Here is a 14,442-nt window from a genome sequence, read left to right as displayed (position 1 = left end):
GGAGGACCACCATGAATCCAAAGGTAGCCTTGGGCTATAGAGAACCAGTTTGAAACATACACACAGGGTGGGGATGGGGTACGAAGGGAAACCAGGGCCAAGGGCCCCATTCTCAGGCCAGTTGTCCCTCCAGATCTCAACAGGAAACTTCTTCCCCTCAGAGTAGCCTGGGCTTGTAATTGGTGTGGCTATTCTGATGGGCGGTCACAGGTCAGATCCGGGGGTCATGGCAGAGAAGTGACTCTAGCTCTCAGGTAACAAACGGAAGGAATATCTATAGGTGCATCCATAGTTGGTCCAGCAATCCTGAGCTTTCCAGGACCGGAGCTCAGTATAGAGGACACGCATCCCTTCTCCACTGAAGAGGGAGAAGGGAGAGCAGGGGGCAGAAATGCACTGAAAGTGGAGTACAGAGTTAGCAAGGCCCCATGCAAGGATGACACACACTTGTCAACTGTCAAGTGCTCTACTACAGAGACCAGGAGCTGGATCCTGGGATCCTGCTTCGATCTTGTGTAAGTCCACAGGGTAACAAGAAGGACACATCCTCTCTTTAGGCATTTGGCCTACTATTCAGCACTTAACTTACAGTTACAAGTTACTAACGTGAGGCTGAAGGAGAGATCCCATGGCCCAGGATGAGCCCAAGATCCCCAGGGCACCCAGCATCTCCAGTCTGGCTTGGCAGGATGATGGGTCTCTCATCAGCACAGAACCTCCATAGTTCTCAGAAGGGGGCACTAGGAAAACCACTAGCAGGAGTGAAGGTATGGGTCCCTCCCCAGACCACAAGTCACCTCGAAGCAGCTGAGAGCAGTGCTTGCTTTCTGCTGACAGTGAGGTAACACTGTCATAGTGGTGTTCTTTGCTGTTTTAAAGGAATTAGGACACACTGCTCAACGACAGTGGCAGGAAGGAGACAAAGGATCAAGGTGCCACTAGGTGCCAGACTGAAGCACTCTGGCGCAGATTTGGTTAATCCGGAGCTGTCAAGGCTGAGCTAGCCCAGCAGTGCTGAAAGACAGACTGGAGGTTTGGCCCATGCATCATGTCTGGAGACATGAGAGAGGCCTAGGCTATGGGATCAGGAGGCTCTGCCACGTGCACCACACTGAACTCAGGCCGAGAGCCTAACCTTGCAGCTGCCCCTGCCCAACGAGACAAAGTCATAGTAAACCACTGTTTCCTTAAAAAAATAAATATTTCTAGGAGGTAGAAACCCAAGTACAGAGGCCAGGGAGTGGTAGGGAGTGGGGCCAACATGGTACATGAGAGTCATGGTTCACTCCTTCAGCATGAGCTGGGGTATGAGGCCCTGGCTGGGCCCGCCAGGCATCACAGTCACGCGTGCCCCTTGCCCATCCCAGGATACACAACTTATCTAATTGTTCTTTTGTGTGTGTGTGATTTTTTTTTCAAGACAGGGTTTCTCTTGGTAGCCCTGGCTATCCTGGAGCTTGCTCTGTAGACCAGGTTGGCCTCAAACTCAAGAGATCTTCCTGCCTCTGTGTCCCAAGTGCTGGGATTAAAGGCTCTGGCCGAAGTCCTGCTTAGATGTTTCTGTCTTACACTATGGAGAGAGTCAGGCTTGGAAAATGCTCAGTTTAAGATTAAGTCACCACAGGACTAGCTTATTATCAGCCAGAGGAAGCCACGATGCAGGAGAGGCGAGTGGTCAGCTGTCTTTCAGCGCCGCCGGAAAGCACGGGAGATTCTCCAGGCGTTCGGTTCCTCATACCGATTGTACAGAGGCTCCAGGCGCTGCTGCTTCTTCTGCTTGCTTAGCTTGGTTGGGTCAGAGACTTTGAAGAAAGCCGGAGCAAACTCCACAAGCCACCGGGGGTCGATGGTGGTGACCTCACGCATGTACTCCTTTGTGGTCAGCACCAGTTCATGGTATACCACCCTGTGGGAGACAGACAGGACTCAAGCCTTAGAGTAGACCCCACTCCACAGCCAGTTCAGTCCACGGGGGACCATGGCTGAGCTGCATTTTTTTTTTTTTTTTTTTTTTGGTTCTTTTTTTTGGAGCTGGGGACTGAACCCAGGGCCTTGCGCTTCCTAGGTAAGCGCTCTACCACTGAGCTAAATCCCCAGCCCCTGAGCTGGCATTTTATTCTATCACTTCTCCTGCCTGATCCATCAGGAAACTGTCAAAGCCACACTCCAATACTGCAAGCCCACACCCTTCCAATACAAGACGGCTCCCAGAGAAACAGCTCTAGTCCTGTCTCTGGCATGAACTAATTGAGTGACAGTGAAAACAGCCCTGTCCCATCTCTAGATTTCAGTTTCCTGCTCTGTGAAATAAACCAGTGGTTTCTCAGATAGTTTCCATAGAATTCTAAGGCTCTTGAGAGGGACCACAGAGATATCACCAAGGGATAGTGAGGACCAAGTGGGCAAGGCAGTGCAATAGAGCCAGGTATAGTGGCACACTGTGTGTGTGTGTGTGTGTGTGTGTGTGCGCGTGCGTGCGTGTGTGCGTGTGTGCGTGTGTGCGCGCACGCGCGTGCTCATGTGCATGTGTGTGTTTTCTCTTCTTCCACCTTTCTGTGGGTTCTGGGGATCAAGCTCAGGCCATCTCATTGACCAGCACCTTGTACTTGCTGAGTCATCTCAGGTCTGTTTTTGTTCACTTGAGACCGGGTGTCCATGTGAATAATCCAGACTGGTCTCAAACTCAAGGCAATCCTCCTGCGTTAGCCTCCTGAGAGCTAGGATTACAAGCATGAGCCATAAACTTTTTAAACCAACACTGAGTGTAGAGGCAGAGGCAGGCAGATCTCTGTGAGTTCCAGGCCACCCTGGTCTGCATAGTAAATTCCAGACCAACCAGAGATACACAGTAAGATCCTATCTTAAAACAAACAAACAAAACAAAAACCCACAAAGCCTTTTTAAGACCATCTCATTAGATGATTTCTAAGCCCTTTCCCTGCTTTTACCCCTATAATTTTACTTCTCTTAGAAGGGCTATTTATGGGCTGGAAAGACAACTCAGGAGGTAACATGCTTGCCTTTCGAGAGTAAGCTCAATCCTCAGCACCAACAGAGTGCTGGGCATGGAGATGCGCATTTGTGACCTCAATGCCGAGGAGGCAGAGACACGAGGACACCAACCAATCTAGTCTAATTGGTGCGCTCCAGGCAGTAAGATTATCTTAAAAGGAGAATGCCTCCTGAGGCTGTCCTCTGCCCTCCACAGACATGCACAAAGGTACACCTGTATACACACAAATACATATTAAAGAAAAAGGGGAGCTTGTTAGTGTATCTAATTTGGGGTTTTGCTACTCTAGAAATACAAAGTCAAAAGGAGACATGGAGGATGCTGGAGATTCAGAGGCTCTCTCTGTGTAGAGCCTGCCACCTACCATTCGGGCTGTCTGTTGAAAAGAGCACTGGAAGGATGGATATAGACCACCTGCTGGTCAATCAATGTCCGGTAGCCCTCCTGGGGGTCCTTCTTGGCAGCATTCCGGAAGAAGCCACTGCAGATGGCCTTCTGCACTCGCACTGTGGATTTACCACAGGAGACCACATCCAGCTTGTGCCTATCAGGGCAGTAAGAGCAAAGGAGACATGAGCCTGCTCTGTGCGCAGGGTGCTAGCTGCTCAGCATCCCACCTTAGGGTCCTCACAGTGGTCACCAGGGCCTTCCTCCCAGCTCACTACAGAGGTAGCACTGGATATGACAGGCAGAATGAAGGAACTAGAAGCCAGACACTTGGCTCAGGCAAGAATTCAACTCCAGACTAATGATCCAGAGGCCTGTAAGCAAAGCATTCTTAACTAATTCAGGTATCTTCCTCTTAGGAAGTTTCTGAAGTGCTTCTTAGCCACACCCCTGCCTGGGGAGACAGCCTACAACAGGTGAGATGGACACTGGAGGACAAATGTTCTGTATACAGGTGCCTATAACTGCTACATTGGGAGGTGACATAAGACCCAGGGAGACAAGGCACCGCAAACACTAACATCACCACATTCCTGACTGACCTGTCCATTATGCCTAACATCTGCTTTCGAATGTCCTGGGCCCGGCGTAAGGAACGAGCCTGGATGAAGTTCTCATAGCACCATGGGTTGGAGAATTTGTTGTTCTTCCAGGAATTGTACACGGCCAGCAGGGTGAGATGGTCCCCTTCTGTCTGGTGGAATTTGGCCTTCTTCTGATCTGCAAGGGCCTGCTTGTCCTGAGCAATGGGGCAGAGAGTCATTTCTCACCTAACAGTTAACACGTGAGCAGCTAGCATGTGGAGCCCTGCAGGCCTTGTCCCCAACAAACTTCACAGCACAGGCCGATGTGACTACACCAGTGCTCAGAACATGGGGTTGAGCACCTTACCTTGGGTCGGTAGAAGACGTTCTGCACAGACAGCATGGACACAATAGTTAGCATCTCTTCGCTGCAGCCCAGATGCACAGACATGATGAGCATTTTGCAGAGCATTGGCTCCAGAGGGAACTCTGCCATCTACAGGAAGAAGAAGAAATCACAGCTGCTTCCCCATAGACAGTGCACATGGACTTGACTAGTGAATAAATAGAAAACAGATCAGGAATGTCCCCATGATAATCTGGGGCACCTGTCTCTACCACAAATTTTCTCTGCTAAATAACCTCTTGGTGCCTAAGAACATATCTACTGTTGATGTAAATGGGAATGTTGCAAATACCTTTTGTTTGTTTTTGAGACTATATAGGGAGCTGGTTCCAGGCTAACCTCGGCTACACACAGAATAACCTGTTTTAAAATAGTAGCATCATAAATATAGTCAAGGTTAGATTCAGTAACATATCCAGAGTAAAATTAACTGCAAATAGTCTTTGCTAACTAAAAAGAAAGTGATAATATAAAATTCAAGTTATAAACCCTAACCTGGTAAGATAGCTTACTTAGCAGGAAAGGGTGCTTGCCACATAAGCCTGGTGACCTGAGTTCAATCCCCAGAACCCACGAAAAAGAGGAAGGAGATAACCAACTCCACATGCGTGGTACACATGGCCACACCCACCATTCACACACAACAACAACAACAACAACAACAACAACAACTGGGGCTGGAGAGGTGGAAGACCTGGCTTCAATTCCCAGCACCCATGTGACAGCTCACAACTGTCTGTAACTCCTGTTGCAGGGGATCCAACTTCATTTGCAGTCAAAACACCAATGGCCATTAAAAAATAATAAATTAAATTAAAATTAAATAAAAAAAGACATTTTACAAAAATAAATAAATAGCCAGGAGTGGTGGCACAAGCCTTAATCCCAGCACTGGAAGGCAGAGGTAGGCAGAGCTCTGAGTTCAAGGCCAGCCTGGTCTACAAAATGATTTCCAGGACTGCCAATGCTACACAGAAAAACCCTGTCTTGAAAAAAAAAAAAACCCAAAACATAAATAAATAAATAAATAAATAAATAAATAAATAAGCAAGCAAGCAAGCAAGCAAGCAAGCAAGCTAGCTAGCCTTGAATACAAATAAACTCTACCCATTCCTTGAAAGAAAATAAAAGCAACACAGGGCCAGGTGTGGTAGTGCCTGCCTGCAATCTCAGCACTTGGGAGGCAGAGGCAGGAAGATCAGGAGTTCATCCTTGGCTACATAAACAGTTCAAGGCCAGCCTGGGCTCACACTCTCCATCCCCCCTCCACCACCTTTCTAAAGAGCATTCCTACTCGAAGCTTCTCCCAGGCCTCAACACAAGGTGGAAGACTGTCCAGGGAGTCCTTCCCAAAGCACCACAAGTTCTCTCGGCCCCTTACCCTGCGGCCAAGGCGAGTGAGCAGGCCCTCATCGTCCAGGGCCCCCAGCGTATACAGTTGCTCCATGGCTGTGATCAGAGTTTCCATCGGTGGCGCATCCATGAAGTCAAAGGACAGCAGGTCATTAATGCCCATGGCCTAGAAGATAAAGCAGCAGGAGGATAAGCCTCACAGTTAAGACGGGCAGGTTGCCCCTGTCACATTCTCTGCTGTTTCTTCAACGCAATCAGGAAGCTTGGTCAGAGTGGCAGTAACTTCCAGATTTTCAGCACACAAAGCTTATACTACTAACGACCATGTATTTTCTCAGGAAACTTTCTTCCTGTGCCCACTCCCGAGTGCTGGAATTACAGGTGTGCACCGCTTGCCTGGTTTATACAGTACTAGAGATGGTACCCAAGGCTTCACAATGGTAAGCACGCATTTTGCCCACTGAGCTAAATCCCTACCCTCTTTAGGAGACTTAGAAAACATTCCCTCTGTGTTGGAGAACCGGCTCAGAGGTTAGAGCACTGGCTCTTCTTCCAGAGGTCCTGAGTTCAATTTCCAGCAAACACATGGTGGTTCACAACCATCTGTAATGACATCTATTGCCCTCTTGTGGCCTGTAGGTATACATGCAGACAGCACACTGTGACATAATAAATAAATTTTTTTTAAAAATAAGTTCCTTCCACGGTGAAGAGACAGCTCAGAGGTAAGGAAGGGCACTCGCTGTTCTTCCAGAGTTCGCATCCCAAAACCATCATCTGGCAGCTAACAACCATCTGTAACTCTCACTGCAGCCCATCCAGTGCCCTGGCCTAAGTCACCCGCACTCCTATGCAAAAACCCACTGTGAGGACACATGTTCTACATAGTTATAAATCGTTAAACAAAACAACAACATTCCTTCAAAATAAACAAACACACACACACAAAATAACAAAAGGACAAATTTTAGCTCAGTTATTAAAATGTACTGGGGCTGCATGTAGTGGTGAATGCCTTTTTCTTTTTTTTAAGACTTATTTATTTATTATATATTAAGTACACTGTCACTGTCTTCAGACACACCATAAGAGGGCATCAGATCTCATTACAGATGGCTGTGAGCCACCATGTGATTGTCGGGAACTGAACTCAGGAACTCAGGAAGAGCAATCGGTGCTCTTAACTGCTGAGACATCTTTACAGCCCATGGCGAATGCCTTTAATCCCAACACTCAAGAGGGAGGTAGAGGTAGGTGGACCTCTGTGAGCTCAAAGACAGTCCTAGAGTATTCCAGGCCAGCCAGGACTATACAGTAAGACCTGGTCTCAAACCCTGCCTCCTCGAAAACGGGGAAAGGGTTGGTAAAGTTGGTTCAAGTACAAAGCTGTGACTGGGCCTAATGTGGAGTTAACACTTAAAAGCTGACACTGGCCAAGTACAATGTACACATTTATAATTCTGGCACTCTGGAAGTAGAAGCAGAAGGATCACAAGTTTGTGGCCAGCCTGAGCTACATGGTAAGACTCTGCATCAAAATAAAAACAAAAATGACGAAATAAGCCACAATGGTTGTGGTGCAGCTCAGTGGGGGAGCGAGAGCTTAGTGTGCTTGGGGTTGAAGATTCAAAGCCCAACACCAGTCACGTGCGGCAGTCCACATCTATGATACTGGTGCTCAAGGGAGAGGTAGCCAGATCTTTGTGAGATTCAGAGGCTAGCCTGGTCTACAAGGGAGTTTCAGGCCACCCAGGACTACGCACTGAAGTCCATTCCCAAAAAAACAACAAACAAGAAGGAAGGAAGAGAAAGAAGAAGGAAGAGGAGGAGGAAGACCAAAAAAGAAAGAAAAAAGCTGAGAGCAAGCGATGGGTTTTACATTATGCATATTTTACAATATTAAAGACTGTACAGCACCTCCGCCCTGTCTCCCACATATCTGAGGAGTGCTTCATACCACAGTAGGTGGCAGGGACAAAAAGACAGTGCAAAATGGTTCACAAACACAGTATGACATGTGTATGGCACAAAACAGGGTCTAACATAATACACTCCTCGACTAATTTGGTGAAGAAATGTCTGAATGATGCTCTATTCAAGTGAGTATGAAGGGCGTGTGCTTCCTACTCCTCATAAAGCCGTAAGCACAGCAGGGATCCAATCACTGCTTGTTGTGAGTAGTAACAGAAGAGTTATTGGAGTAATCACTACCAAGTGCCTTCTCCCGCATCGCTCCACCCATCACTCCAGCAACAACAGTTCCCTTTCTCCGACAAGATCACAGGACAGAGGGCACAGCAGAGAAACTTGCCCAAAGTCACAGGGCCGCAGAGGCTTCCCTGCTAGCCCTCCAGGGACCACAGTGGGCTCTTCTCTGAAACGCTGTTTTAGCCTCTCTCACATGAAATGAATAATAAATGCCGAGAGTGCTCTGCACTGGTGAAGCGCCAGGGCTCCAGGGCAGCGTTGGCATCAGGGGAATTGCCATGAGTTGAGAAATGACTCATGTGGCTCCTCCTGCCAAGACACAAATGAAGATCCTCGCTGGGGAGTTGAGGAGGAAGAGCAGGATTCTGACTGAAAAGCAGACCATGCAGGACAGCTGGGACCCGGACAGACTTCTAGTCCCAACACCCAATCAGGTTCACAACCACCTGCAATTTTACCTCTGTCCAGACTCTGAGGGCATCTGCACTCACAGTCACATATCCATATAGACACATGCGTGTGTCCACACATACACATAATTAAAAAATTTAAGTGTTAAAACAAAAGATTTAAAACCCAGAATTCATCTACTGTGGTGACTTTAATCCCAGCACTTAGAGGTAGTGGTAAGTGGATCTCTGAGTTCAAGGCCAACCTAGTTTATACACAAGTTGAACACCTTGTCTGTCTGTTTGTTCCCTTGCAAGGGAAGAATAGACTTGGAGCTGAAAGCTAACATGTCTGGGGTTAAATGTATTGGTCTGCAGTTTGGCACTGATTTTATTTATCTAATTTCTTCTTTGAAAATGCCTCAATGAGAAGCCGCCATAATCATCCCAGTGCACTGCCTCACCCGCAGGAAGATCATCGGTAACAAATGGGAAGCCTTCTGCGTTTGCCGTGGCAGAGCACACTGAGGGGGATGCCCTGGACGCTCTGGGCCTAAAGCTCTTCTGCTGCCGCTGCTGCATGCTACTAGCACCTGTGGACCTGACTGAGAAACTGCTGAACTATGCACCCCTAGAGAAGTGACTGCTGGAGCCTGCCCTCCTCTGCTGGCCAAGGGCAGTCTGTCATGCTGTATTCAAACTGAGGTGTTGGGGATGTGACTGTATGGCCTGGCTGTGGCTATGTCCTGCCACCCTGGAAGGAACTGTTTAGTAAAGACCTTTGCAGAACCACCAAACAAAACAAATAAACAAACAAATCCTCATCCCTGAAACCTAGTACATCCAAAAATCCTGCTGGTTGTCACAGTAAGGAACAAATGTGTATTCACGGGAGGCTGCAGAGGGAGCTGTTACCACACACACCGCATCTCACTCAAATGGACAATTCCATGAGGTGCTCCAAGTAAGAGGACTGTGGAGTAGATGGCTCCCCAGGCTATTCTCAGGTGACAGTGGTTCTTACCTTGAGGGACAGCACTGTGCTGGCCAGGTTGGTTCTCTGGATTTCTGGCACATTGGTGGTCAGCATTTCATCCCGGTAGGCACGCTCTGTGTACAGCCTGTAACACTTGCCTGGGCCGGTTCTCCCAGCTCTGCCAGCTCTCTGCTTTGCTTGAGCCTAGAGGATGAACATATAAAGTACCAGCTGTAAAACACCACTTGGCAGATCTCTCCAGGAAATCTGCTGGGGAGGGGACTGGCAAATGTTTTGTTTGCTTTTTATGAGGCAGAGCTAGGGTTTAACAAAGATATTTTAATCTAGACTTTAAGCATAAGGGTTAGAAAGAGAGAGGCTCAGAAAGAAAGATCCACCAGAGCTCAGGGCAAGCCTCTCAGAGCCGCCACTTCCTTTAGGCCAACTTCCGACACCACAGAGACTTACCAACTCTCAGTACTTCCAGGAAGTTTGTCTCGGGAGGCGCATACAAGGCAGGTAGATGGAAGAGACACGGAGAGCAGCATAGACAATAAAACCGCAGCCCCACAGTTATGACCGAAATTACAAGTAAACTAAGTAAATTAGTACACCAGTGACTTTGCAGCCACTCTACAATCAGGTTTGCAGTGTTCAATGGCAACTGACAACTTTCCAGGTGAAAAGTACAAGTGACAGCCAGGCAACAGTGGCACACAGTTTAGTTCCAGCACTCGGGAGGCAGAGGCCTGCAGATCTCTAAGTTCAAGGCCAGCCTGGTCTACAGAGAGAATTCCAGGGCAGCCAGGACTACACAGAGAAACCCTCTCTCAAAAAGAACAACAGGGCTGGGGATTTAGCTCAGTGGTAGAGCGCTTACCTAGGAAGCGCAAGGCCCTGGGTTCGGTCCCCAGCTCCGAAAAAAAAAAAAGAACCAAAAAAAAAAAAAAAAAAAAAAAAAAGAACAACAAAAAATGAAGCATGAAGGACAATGGGCCACACCCACCCAGGCGGCATTCACGCTGTTGGGACTGCATTGCACCCACAGTTGCCGCTCCAAGTCAGCAGAGGCACAAGTAGCCAATGATCTGCTCATCACAAAAGAGACGCATGTCCTAAGGAGCTGTACAGAGCACACGTACTGGACCAGGCTCTCTAGACCAAATCCTACCTCTGCCAAGTGTGTGATAGACAGGCAAGTCCTTTACTCCCTCTGTGCCTAACCTTCTGGCTGGAAATGAGGACTGGTGTGAGAGGCTCTGAGCCAGTGCACATGAACCAGCTAGGGCAGTGCCTGGTATTCGGTAAGTACCTTGTGAACGTTAGTCATTATCACTCAAGTATCAGAATGAACGGAGTTTTGTGGGGTTTGCAAACTATAAAAGTCAATGCATGCCTGCTATAAAAGACAAACACAATACTTAAAGGTGTCTAAGGAAAAAAAAGCCCATCACCCACATCATCCACGAACAGAGCAATCAATAACACAGCAGCACCCACGAAAAAGCCCTAACTAACTAACATCCTGCCTACAGGCTTCCAGTGCAGGCCGCAGCCATATGCTCACGCAGAAATGCACATCATGTATTTTTTAAACAAAAACTGGATTGTTTTATTTATCATATTTTGTAGCTCCCTTCCTTTAATATGCCAGCATTTACAACATTAAATATAAATACACATCAGCAGTTAATTCCACACAATACTCTATGGCATGGTTATACCATACTGGATCAAACTGCTTTCCCTTCTGGCTGATCCAGGACCCATACTCCCATGAACAGCCATTTTTGTTCCTTGAGCATGTACTCGATCATCTTTCTCTGATATGGTCCCCCCACCCCCACCCCGGAGCTGAGAACCGAACCCAGGACCTTGTGCTTACTAGGCAAGCGCTCTATCACTGAGCTAAATCCCCAACCGCTCTCTGATATGTTCTTAGAAACAAACCAGTTAGGTTAACAAAATGAACATTAAAATTATATACATATACATATATATATAATATTGTATGTGTGTGTGTGTGTGTGTGTGTGTGTATGTATGTATGTATGTATGTATGTATGTATGTATGTATGTATTCATGATCTTGGGGCTGCTTTCCCAGAGGAGCAGAGTCCCACATTAGGCAGCTCATAACCTCCTGCAGCTCCAGCTCTAGAGGAGCTGATGAACGCTTCTGACCTCCACAGTACATGCACACACAAATGATAAAAATACTGAACATGTATGAGGCAATCTTAAAAAAACAAACTTTGGATTTATGGAGCAATTTTATTTTGAAATCCCACTCTAAAGATTACAAATACAGGGGCTTAGAGTTGGCTCAGGCGTTAAGAGCACTGACTGTTCTTCCTGAGGTCCTGAGTTCAATTCCCAGCAACCACATGGTGGCTCACAACAACCTGTAAAGAGATCTGATGCTCTCTTCTGGTGTGTCTGAAGACAGCTACAGTGTACTCATTTATAATAAGTAAATAAATCTAAATGAAAGAGTGTTTGTCTAACATACATCAGGCCTAAATTTAATCCTGTGAAACACACAGAGTGGCTAGCATACATAGTATGAAGCTTCTCCTTATCCCACTAAGTTCACTTTTGAGGACAAAAGACTAAAAATATAGGACCAAGCACAGTGTGGTGCCATATGCCTATAATCTCATAATGAGACAGAGACAGAGGATTCCACATTTAAGACCAGCTTAAGCTATACAGCAAGACCTGCCTTTTCCTTTTCCCAAAATGGTCTCTCCGTGAAGCCCTAGCCAATTGAAACTTGCTATGTAGACCAGGCTAAGTCTAGAACTTACAGAGATCCTGGCAAGGCCCTGTCTTGAAACAAACAGGAAAAGAAGAAAGGGAGGGAACGAAGGAGGGAGGGACCGTAGCGAATCCCAGAGAGACCAGAATTCACCAGAATTTTGGGAAAAGCTTGATAGACACACCCATACCTGAGAAATAGGTGTCACCACGAGCTGGTCAATCCCTGTTTTAGAATTGTAAACTTTTTGCTTCACAAATCCAGGGTCGACCACATAGTAGATGCCGTCGATGGTCAGAGATGTTTCTGCAATGTTGGTGGCAATCACCACCTGCAGATGAGGAAGACAGTCAGAGTGAGCTGAGTTTAGAAAAGGTCTTACTCTTTCTCAAGGAAGCTACTATCTCCCTCTAGACCCTTGACATTTAACCCCAGTCCAGGTACCTGTAGTCAGGGGGAAGGTGCCCGCATCTGAAGGGTTCCTTTGGAAGTGGGTGGGGCCTCAGAGCAATAAAGCAGAAAAGAGCCAACACTGCTCAGAGCCAATCTCATTTGGTATAAATAGCTGTGTACCTCATTGTCTAGAGCAGATGATTACTATAATTTTAATTTTCTAGCTCCCTGGGAAAGCACAGATTTCCTGGCATCACATGTAGCACAGCAAAATGAGATTTTTCTTTTTCCCACAGAGACACCTGGACTACTAAATGGGCTGTTCATATATGTGGAACAAGAAGAGGATTGGATCTTTTCTCCTCATCATAAAACGAACCACGAGGGACAGGAATTTCACGGTTTGTGTGTGCAGCACTATATGTGATCTAGAAGATTATTACTCTCAGCTTGGCTCTGCCACTGGTTTTCACCCAGAGGTTCAGCTCATAAAACACAACTGCTTGGAAAAAAATCATTGCTAGGAGGCACTGAAATGTCTCGAATCACACCAGTATCTTACTGGCCCTGAAAGGCATTCACCTGCCTCACAGCCACAAGGGCCCTGCTTAGAAACAAGTCTAACAGACAGAACAGAGAACTCATCATCTATTCCCCGCAAGCTGCTCCTTCTCCCATGTCTAACTCTTAAAACCACGTGCCGCCCAGCTATGCAAGTTAGAAGCCTGAGAGTTACGCCTGACTTTCCCTTACCCGTCACCCCTCTACCTCCTGACACCCACTGAGTATTTTCCCATCTATCTCCACAGTCAAAATATGAGAGAAACACATGACTGAGAAAAATGGTAGACAAATGTTCACAGCAGAAGTACTGGGGTATGTCCCAAAGTGGAAATAACCTAATGTCTATCAAGTAATGAACCATGTATAAAATATAATACATTCAGAGTCTAGCAGGATGGCTCAGTGGGTAAACACGAGCCACCATGCCTGATGACCTTGATTATGGTGGGAGGAAAGAACTGACTCCTGCAGGGGCCTCTGACCCACATACATGCACCATGGTGTGAACATGCCACCATGCCCAGCAGTAAAATAAAATTTTTAAATTTAAAAATGATAAACTGAGGCAGGGGGATAGCTCAATTGGTAAAGTACTTGTCTCAAGTCTGAAAACTGAGTTTAGTGTCCAGATCCCACATAAAAGGCATGGTGGCATGTGCGTGTAATCCATCACTGGATTACAAGTGACAAGTGGACCCATGGCTGCGCACCCACGTGACTTTAGGGTATGTGGAACCACTCCCATTTCAGCCCCATGTTACCTTTCTGCTGCCAGGAGGAGCTGGATCAAAGATTCGGGTCTGCATCTCACTCGGAAGAGCAGAGTACACTGGGAGGATGATCAACTCTGGGACGTCAGGTCCCAGTGACTTCATTCTTTCATACAGGATCTCACAAGCAGTATCGATCTCTTCCTGACCAGTCAAAAAAACCAAGATGTCACCTAGGAAGAGAGTGGAATGTCACTCACTGTCTCTGGCTCTCTTGTATCTTTTGTGGCAGGGGAGGTACACGAGTCTTGTGCATGTCCGCCCTGAGCCACATCCCCAGCTCTCCTCACGTTTTAAAAGCTGTGAGACAAGCTCTCACTCCACTGTCCATCTTGAACTTGAGCTCTATCTGCCTCAGCACCCCTGCCCCCCAAGTAAATAGCCAGGATTACAGGCCTGTAGCCAGGCTTGGATCTGTTTTATTTTGAAAGAGAGTTCTATCATGTTGTCCAGGCTGGCCCTAAACTTCTAGCTCAAGCAATCATCCTGCTTTAGCCTCTTGGTAGCTCAAACCACAGGTCCAAATCATGAAACTGTGTGTATGAAAGGAGACAGCAACACTAACGGCAACACACACACACACACAGAGAGAGAGAGAGAGAGAGAGAGAGAGAGAGAGAGAGGGGAAATATACACAC

General features: G+C 47.1%; 1 protein-coding gene and 1 pseudogene across 3 annotated transcripts in view; one reads left to right on the top strand and one right to left on the bottom strand.

The window, feature by feature from the left end:
• Nucleotides 1–145: 145 nt before the first annotated feature.
• The window catches only part of Dhx8 (DEAH-box helicase 8), a 36,347-nt gene continuing 22,050 nt past the window's right edge, over nucleotides 146–14,442 (bottom strand). The window contains exons 16-24 of one of the 3 annotated variants that reach the window (XM_087570800.1): nucleotides 13,796–13,977; nucleotides 12,268–12,408; nucleotides 9,365–9,520; nucleotides 5,772–5,909; nucleotides 4,352–4,480; nucleotides 4,003–4,199; nucleotides 3,378–3,557; nucleotides 1,739–1,906; nucleotides 146–358 (exon numbers count right to left, since the gene is read on the bottom strand). In XM_087570800.1, the coding sequence (XP_087426926.1) occupies nucleotides 244–358; nucleotides 1,739–1,906; nucleotides 3,378–3,557; nucleotides 4,003–4,199; nucleotides 4,352–4,480; nucleotides 5,772–5,909; nucleotides 9,365–9,520; nucleotides 12,268–12,408; nucleotides 13,796–13,977 (1,406 nt within the window). In that variant the 3' untranslated portion in view covers nucleotides 146–243. 3 annotated transcript variants of the gene reach the window in all.
• Polr2l-ps3 (RNA polymerase II, I and III subunit L, pseudogene 3) lies at nucleotides 7,736–8,983 on the top strand (annotated as a pseudogene).

This window comes from Rattus norvegicus, chromosome 10, assembly GCF_021556685.1.
Source record: "Rattus norvegicus strain SHRSP/BbbUtx chromosome 10, alternate assembly SHRSP_T2T, whole genome shotgun sequence".
Taxonomy (NCBI): domain Eukaryota; kingdom Metazoa; phylum Chordata; class Mammalia; order Rodentia; family Muridae; genus Rattus; species Rattus norvegicus.
Note: the sequence above shows the minus strand (reverse complement) of the source record. Positions and strands in the feature narration are given on the sequence as shown.